Genomic DNA, 9213 nt, shown 5'->3' on the forward strand with positions numbered 1-9213 from the left:
ACTCAATCAAGTTTGAGAGACATGATTTCCCATTCACAAAGCCATGTTGACTATCCCTAATCAGTCCTTGCCTTTCCAAATACATGTACATCCTGTCCCTCAGGATTCCCTCCAACAACTTGCCCACCACTGAGGTCAGGCTCACCGGTCTGTAGTTCCCTGGCTAGTCTTTACTGCCCTTCTTAAACAGCAGTACCACATTTGCCAACCTCCAGTCTTCCGGCATCTCATCTGTGACTATCAATGATACAAATATCTCAGCAAGAGGCCCAACAATCACTTCTCTAGCTTCCCACAGACTTCTCGGGTACACCTGATCAGGTCCTGGGGATTTATCCATCTTTAACCATTTCAAGACATCTAGCACTTCCGCCTCTGTAATCTGGACATTTTGCAAGATGTCACCATCTATTTCCCTACAGTCTATATCTTGCATATCCTTTTCCACAGTAAATACAGATGCAAAATATTCATTTAGTATCTCCCTCATTTTCTGAGGCTACCTTGCTGTTCTTTGAGGGGCCCTATTCTCTCCCTAGTTACCCTTTTGTCCTTAATATATTTGTAAAAACCCTTTGGATTCTCCTTAATTCTATTTGCCCTCCTGATTTCCCTCTTAAGTATAGACCCTCAATTTCTTTAGTCATCCAGCATTCCGTATACCTGCCAGCCTTTCCTTTCACCCTGACAGGAATATACTTTCTCTGGATTCTTGTTATCTCATTTCTGACAGCTTCCCATTTTCCAGCCGTCCCTTTATCTGCGAACATCTGCCTCCAATCAACTTTCGAAAGTTTAGATTACTTACAGTATGGAAACAGGTCCTTCGGCCCAACAAGTCCACACCGACCCACCAAAGCGCAACCCACCCATACCCCTACATTTACCCCTTCACCTAACACTACAGGCAATTTAGCATGGCCAATTCACCTGACCTGCACATCTTTGGACTGTGGGAGGAAACCGGAGCACCCGGAGGAAACCCACGCAGACACAGGGGAGAACGTGCAAACTCCACACAGTCAGTCGCCCGAGGCGGGAATTGAACCCGGGTCTCTGGCGCTGAGGCAGCAGTGCTAATCACTGTGCCACCGTGCCGCCCAATACCTTTCTTATTTCTCAGCTCCACCCAAATAACTTCCGTGGATGTATTTCCGGGAATATCCTCCCTCAGCACAGCTGTAATGCTATCCCTTATCAAAAATGCCACTTCCCCCTCCTCTCTTGCCTCCCTTTCTATCCTTCCTGTAGCGTTTGTATCCTGGAACATTAAGCTGCCAGTCCTGCCCATCCCTGAGCCATGGGTAAATGTACTTATCTTAAATCTTTACGAAATGAGATTTTTAAATATCAAATTTTCTTTCAATATCCTAAGTTGGATTTAAGTGTAAAATAAACATGCTTCAACTTTCACAGATGTTAAGTTAAATTCATAACAAATGCACATTTAGCATAATAAGCAGACAATCCAAATCATGACATCAGCTGTTTGACAGACAGCCCTCTTACCCAAAATGAGGTTTCAGGGCAAAAACACTGCTTTATTCTGGGAAAGACATTACGTCACAGCCCATCCAAAAGAGGAAATGTTGAAATGTGTTGTGTACCAACAAACTATCAACTACATCAGAAAACGTCTCAAACCTACAAGGCATTTCTTCAACTTGAAATAAACTTAACTAAAATTTCTTATTTTTCAGGTCACTCAAAATATAACCAATAAAAAACAAAACATAGTAACAAGTTATTCACCCCACCATAGGATCTAAATTTTTAAAAATTCACAGCATACAAACCATTCAGCACAACTGTCTGTGCTCCCTCAACCAAGACTTTTTCTGTAAGTGAAAGGAAGGACACGTCTCTTATTTTCGCGACAAAATAAAACGATATCCTGCAATGACACCCATCCGCCCCAACACATTTCTAAACCAAAAACACACAAACCCAGGTATATCCGCATAAACAGATGAATATCACTTCAGTAAAAACACAACGCTCAAGCATCACCTTACATTTTAACAACAAAACATTACACTTGCTGTCTACAATACTGGTTTATCCCAATATTTGCACAAATGAAAAGGTTATCCTCCAAGCACAATCGGTGCATTCAAAACGGAGTGATCATTTAGTAAACAGTATTAGTTGAAATTGAAACGAGGTGATAATTTAGTAAACAGCAGATTGGAAAGAGCAATTTAAAGGGGGGTTGACACCTGAAGGAGTTAAAAAAAACAAAATTACATTGTGTTAAAAAGCAAGGTGAAGGAGTAATTTTAGAGAAAAGCTGTCGGTAACTTCCGCCTATGACCATCAAGTTAAGCATTTGCAGGAATACGATTAGTATGATTTACGTGGGAATGTGTAATAGATTCTTTCTGAAAAGGACTGAAAATGTGTAGGCAGTTGGTGACAAGTGTGTGATGGGTCGGGTGGGTGTTTATTTTGGTGCTGGGTCTGCTGTCCTCTACCTGTCCGAAGACTTGCAGCTGCTCCTTTCCGTCGATGCTCCTGCGCCACCGGTGCCGGTGGTTCAGCGCCCTCAGGTTGCTCCGGCTGTCGCCGAGATCCGGCAGCACCGTGCCCGCACCTCCATGCTTGGAGCCGGCCGCCACGGTGAAGAAGCCGCGCTCCTGAGGGTCGCCGGCCCCGGCGCCGCCGCCGAAGTGCAGCGTCTGCGAGGTGAAGAAGGGCCGCCGGGCCGCGCCGAGGGCCAGCAGCAGCTGCAGGAGGCTCCAAACACACTGCACTCTAACACCTCCCGCCGCCATCTTAACGCCGCTGGTGATCACTGCTGGATTGTTTTTTCTCTCTCTGACGGATGATTTACTTCTCTCTCCCTCTCTGGCTGCCCCCGCCCCTTTAATTACCCGACACTGGCCATTTTTGGGGAAAAGAGGCGGGGAGTCTTGGTTGAGGCGGAACGGAGGGCGGACTGAAAGAACAGAAATTGCTGGAGAGGCTTGGCGGGATCTGTGGGACTGAGAGAGAAAGAAAATAAAACCAGCGTTAACGTTTGAAGTTTGGTAATGGCCTTACTTCGGAATTCAACCGCAGGGTGTGAAGGCAGTCAGTCAAAAAAAAAAACAGCGAGGCGAGCTGGAGGAGCAACATCTCATCTTTCTCTCTAATTTTCAGGACTCTAATATCATTTTAGAGCAAGAACACCTCATAGAAGAATATAGAACAGTACAGGCCCTCGATGTTGTGCCGACTTTTTATCCTAGTACGATCAAATTAACCTACATACCCTTCAACTATCATCCATGTGCCTATCTAGGAGTTGCTTAAATGTCCCTGATGTATCTGACTTGCCCTATTACAAACATCCTCAGTGCATACAGGACCCTGCCCCCAACTTGGCTCCCCAGAACACATTTCTCTGTTATGCTAATTCCAGCATACAGACCACTTGTCAGCTGTGTCAAACCGGTTCTGAAGCAGGTGAAAACCTGGCCGGCAGGAGCCATTTCTGCTCTTCAAGACGGTTTTGAGCACATTGACAGGCATGTGTTTAAGGAGGTGACAGCCGATGGCGACTCCACCAATTTAGTTATGCAACATTGATAGTTTGCTACATTAGCAAGTGCATTGACGACATCGCTCCATGTAAGACCATCACTTCTTGCCCTAACCAGAAGCCGTGGAAGTGTGTGCTGTTGACAATCCGCGATTCTACCTTCAGAGTAGATGATAAGGCGGCCCTAACAACAGCGAGGGCCAATCTGTCCTAGGCCATCAAAGAGGCATAGCACGCATACACACAGAATACGCCGTCTTTTTCAGGACAATGGTGATATGTGGAACATGTGGAAGGGTGTTCAGGCTACCACCAACCACAGAACAGCATCGCCTGCTTGTGCTGATGATGTCTCCCTCCCAGATGAGTTGAACAATTTCTGTGCACGATTTGAGACATGGAATGACATGCATTGAGGAAGACCATCTCCCTCCCAATGACCAGGTATTATCTTACCATTGCTGATGTGAGGAAACGCTATGCAGAATCAACCCATATAAGGCTGCTGGACCAGATAACATTCCTGGCAGAGTGCACAGAGGATGCTCAGACGTGCTGGCAGATGTTCTCACGGACATCTTTAACATCTCCCTGAGCTGTGCCATAGTTCCAGTGTTTCAAGACTGCTGCTGTCATCCCCGTGCTGAAGAGGTTTTCAGTGTCCTGCCTCGACAACTATTGCCCTGTTGCGTTAACACCCTTCATCATGAAGTGTTTTGAGAGGCTTGTGTTGAGGCATATTAAGACCCTGCTGCTCCCCTCTGCTGGACACCCTGCAGTTCACGTATTGTCCCAACTACTCAACAGATGATGCCATCTCCACCACCCTCCATCTGGCCCTCACCCACCTGGACAAGAAGGATATCTAAATCAGATTACTGTTCATAGACCTCAGTTCTGCATTTGATACTATCATTCCTCAGCACCTGATTGATTAGATTTTTAGATTAGATTACTTACAGTGTGGAAACAGGCCCTTTGGCCCAACAGGTCCACACCAACCCTCCGAAGAGCAACCCACACAGACCCATTCCCCTACATTTACCCCTTCACCTAACATTACAGGCAATTTAGCATGGCCAATTCACCTAATCTGCACATCTTTGAACTGTGGGAGGAAACCAGAGCATTCGGAGGGGACTCACGCAGACACGGGGAGAATGTGCAAACTCCACACAGACAGTTACCCGAGGCAGGAATTGAACCCAGGTCTCTGGCAAAGTGAGGCAGCAGTGCTAACCACTGTGCCGCCCCAAAAGCCTACTGCACCTGGTATTCCCAGGCCGTCTCCCATCCAAGTACTAACCAGGCCTGAGTCTACTCAGCTTCCAAGATCAGGCATTTTCAGACTAGTATGACCATAGGCAAATGGAAAGCTGAGTCTGCTGGACTTGAATACCTCCCTCTGTAACTGGATCCTGGACTTCTTGACTGGCAGTCCTCAGTCAGTCTGGATTGGGAACAGCATTTCCACCACCATCACACTGAGCACGGGGTCCCCCAGGGCTGTGTGATCAGTACACTGCTGTCCACCCTGCTGACACACGACTGTGCAACGATGCACAGCTCGAATTATATCATTAAGTTGATGACACAACGGTAGTGGGTCTCATTAGCAGGAACAACGAGTCAGCAAACAGAGAGGAGGTGCAATGGCTAACAGACTGGTGCGGAGCCAACAACCTGTCTCTGACTGTGGACAAAATGAAAGAGTTGGTTGTTGACTTTGGGAAGACATGGAGCGATCACTCTCCGTTGGACATCAATGGCTTTCCCCGTGGAGATTGTGAAGAGCACTAAATTTCTTGGTGTCCACCTGGCGGAGAATCTCACCTGGTCCCTCAACACCAGCTCCGTAGCCAAGAAAGCCCAGCAGCGTCTCTACTTTGTGTGTAGATTGAGGAAATCCCACCCCCATCCTCACCACATTTTACAGAGGGTTAATTGAGAGTATCCTGACCAACTGCATCACTGCCTTGTTTGGAATTGCACTCTCTCAGATTGTAAGATCCTACGATAGTGAGGACAGCTGAAAAGATCATCAGGGTCTCTCCTCACCACACACTGCATCCACAAGGCTAACAGCATTGTGGACGACCCACACATCATTCAAATTCCTCTCCCTCCTACCATCTGGCAGAAGATACCGAAACAGTCGATCTTTCACAGCCAGACTGCAATAGTTTCTTCCCCCAAGCCATTAGGCTCCTCAACACTGTATGATCACACACTACTGCATTGCAATTTTCAGACAACTTTTTGAATTGCTGCTAAAATAATGTTTTATTAATGATCATTCATTGTTACAATGTAATTTGTCCATCACTGTGCATTTTGTCTTGTCTCATCAGGAATTACTGTGCTGTCTTGCACTTTATGCTGCCCTGTGTATGACTGTTCTCTTATGTATTCTGTGTGTTCATGTAACACCTAGGTCCTGGAGGAACACTCTTGTTTTTATTGTAGCAGCTGTGTGCGGTAGAAACAACAAATAAAGCTACTGTACTTTACTCAACTCTGACTTAACTACCACCGCTGGCAATGCATTCCATGCACCCATCACTCTCTGTGTAAAGAACCTAACTCTGACATCTCCCTTTAAACCTTCCTCCAATCACCTTAAAATTATGCCCCCTTGGAATTTCCATTTCTGCCCTGGGGAAACATCTCTGACTATTCACTCTATCTATGCCTCTCATTATCTTTAAATCCCTATCTAGTCACCTCTCATCCTTCTTCACTCCAAAGAGAAAAGCCCTAGCTCCCTCAAACTTTCTTAATTAGACATGACCTCCAGTCCAGGCAGCATCCTGGTAAAGTTCCTCTGCACCCATAAGTTGAAGAAGATCAATGTTAGGTTTAGGGAATACGTTGCAGAGCTATATCGGTCAGAGGGGGGCAAACACGGTACATTGGGAATGCAGTCCTTTTTTGAAAATCTGGAGCTCCCCAATATAAACACGGAGCAGGCTTCCCTATTGAATGCGCCTATAACGGTACAGGAAGTGCAGGAAGCAATAAACTTCCACATCCTTCCTATAATGAGGTGACCAGAACTGAACACAATATTTCAAGTATAGTCTAACCAGGGTTCTATCGAGCTGCAGCATAACCTCGTGGCTCTTAAACTCAATCCCCCTGCTAATGAAAGCCAACACATCATACATCTTCTTAACAATCCTATCAACTTGTGTGGCAACTTTGAGGGATCTATGGACATGAACACCAAGATCCCTCTGTTCTACCACACTGCCAAGAATCCTGCCTTTAACCCTGTATTCTGTATTAAAATTCGACCTTCCAAAGTGAATCACTTCATACTTTTCCAGGTTGAACTCCATTTGCCAATTATCAATCCAGTTCTGCATCCTGTCAATGTCCCGTTGCAACCTACAACTATCTACCAGTCCACCAACCTTTGTGTCATTGGCAAACTTACTAAGCCACCCTTCCACTTCCTCATCCAAGTCATTTATAAAACTTCCTGCCATAATATGGATTGTTTTCAGCACGGCCAAAGCATTTTCACCCACTCATGGCCCTCATCATCACTATCATACTTCTTGCAGAAACTCAGCAGGTCTGGAAGCATTTGTGGGGAGAGAAAAACAGAGTTAACATTTTTAGTCCAGTGACTCTTCAAGAACAAAAACAGAAATTGCTGGAGAAACTCAGCAGGTCTGTTAACACTGTGGGTGGCACGGTGGCACAGTGGTTAGCACTGCTGCCTCACAGCGCCAGAGACCCAGGTTCAATTCCCGACTCAGGCGACTGACTGTGTGGAGTTTGCACATTCTCCCCGTGTCTGCGTGGGTTTCCTCCGGGTGCTCCGGTTTCCTCCCACAGTCCAAAGATGTGCAGGTCAGGTGAATTGACCATGCTAAGTTGCCCGTAGTGTTAGGTAAAAGGGGTAAATGTAGGGGAATGGGTGGGTTGTGCTTTGGCGGGTCGGTGTGGACTTGTTGGGCCGAAGAGCCTGTTTCCACACCGTAAGTAATCTAACCTATGGAGAGAAAAGCAGAATTAATGTTTGAATTCAGTGACCCTTCTTCAGAACTCAACGTTAACTGTTTCTCTCCTCACAGATGTGGCCAGACCTGCTGAGTTGCTCCAGCAATTTATTTTTTTACATAGAACATAGAACCGTACAGCACAGAACAGGCCCTTCAGCCCACAATGTTGTGTCGACCATTGATCCTCATGTAAGATAAACCTAATGTACGAACCCTCAAATTTCTGTGACCATATGCATGTCCAGCAGTCTCTTAAATATCCCCAATGACCTCACTTCCACAACTGCTACTGGCAACGCATTCCATGCTCTCACAACTCTGTGTAAAGAATCCCCTCTATACTTTCCGCCAAACAGCTTAAAACTATGACCCCTCGTGTAAACAAGTTCTGCCCTGGTAAAAAGTCTCTGGCTATCAACTCTATCTATGCCTCTCATTATCTTGTACACCTCAATTAGGTCCCCTCTCTTCCTTCTATTTTCCAATGAAAAAAGTCCGAGCTCAGTCAACCTCTCTTCGTAAAATAAGCCCTTCATTCCAGGCAGCATCCTGGTAAACCTCCTCTGAACCCTCTCCAAAGCATCCACTTTTTCCTATAATAGGGTGACCAGAACTGGACACAGTATTCCAAGTGTAGTCTAACCAAAGTTTTATAGAGCTGCAACAAGATTTCACGGCTCTTTTGATCCAGATGTCCAGTATCTGCAGCTTTTTGGGTTATTTCAGTCTTCTCTACTTACCCAGCTTACTTTCTCAATTACCTTGTCTTATTAACTACTAGACCATGGGCCTGGTGACCAGGCATGAGGCCCCTTAATTTGCTGCTGGAACGAAAGTCCCCACTCTTCCGTGCCATTTTGCCTCCACCAACACCTTCGCAGGACCTTGCCAATGCAGACACCAACAATGCCGCTAGGCACTGCACCAGTCCAAACTCGATTCCACTGCCGCAGCCATGAGTATGCTTTGGGCCCACCTTGCCAATGATGCTGGGTCTCATAGTGGGTCCAAACTTGCCTCTGCTGCAGCAGCCATGAGTCAGTGCTAGGACCACCTCATCAACAGAGAAGGCTCCAGGAACCCAAACCCGCCTCTGACGCTGGCGTGGTGTCCATACTGCACCTACTCAAGTCTGCGCTGAGCTCTTCAACAAGAGGTAAGTGAAATATAAGAGAATAAAAATGAGAAAAGACAGAAAAAGAAGAAACAAAAAGCAGACAGAACAGACAAGCCCTGGGCTTAGAAGCCCGACTTCACAACCATCCAGCAAGAAGTACTATTCTATATTTCTATGCACTTGCGATGCCAAGGCATACAAGGCTATGGGTTGATTGCTAATAAATGGAATTAGAATAGTTAGGAGGCTGATTTTGATGAAGGGTAGATGCAATGGGCTGAGGGACCTTTTACCGTTACACACAAAAAGATAAATGCTGGGGAAACTCAGCAGGTCTGGTGACATCTGTGGAGTGGAAGTAGAGTGAACATTTAGTGTCCAGTGACCCTTCTTCAGAACAGCCTTTTTCTGTAGATGTCAACCAATTGTCTCTATATAATCCAATCCAACCCAACCCAACCCAACCCAACCGGCCCTCACACGACCCCCCTCTGCTTCTCACCAAAACCTTCCCTTCCCCAATCCCCTCAGCCAACCTCTACTCCCTCCCACTTTCTCCA

General features: G+C 46.1%; 1 protein-coding gene across 2 annotated transcripts in view; it reads right to left on the reverse strand.

Annotated features, from left to right (window-relative positions):
• The window catches only part of sorl1 (sortilin-related receptor, L(DLR class) A repeats containing), a 189525-nt gene extending 185018 nt beyond the window's left edge, over positions 1–4507 (reverse strand). For both annotated transcript variants that reach the window (XM_043676455.1, XM_043676454.1), the window contains exon 1: positions 2475–4507. In XM_043676455.1, coding sequence (XP_043532390.1) covers positions 2475–2774 — 300 coding nt within the window. In that variant the 5' untranslated portion in view covers positions 2775–4507. The remainder of the gene's footprint in view (positions 1–2474) is intronic.
• Between the last annotated feature and the right edge of the window lie 4706 nt (positions 4508–9213).

The sequence above is a fragment of the Chiloscyllium plagiosum genome, chromosome 35 (assembly GCF_004010195.1).
Source record: "Chiloscyllium plagiosum isolate BGI_BamShark_2017 chromosome 35, ASM401019v2, whole genome shotgun sequence".
NCBI classification, from domain to species: Eukaryota; Metazoa; Chordata; class Chondrichthyes; order Orectolobiformes; family Hemiscylliidae; genus Chiloscyllium; species Chiloscyllium plagiosum.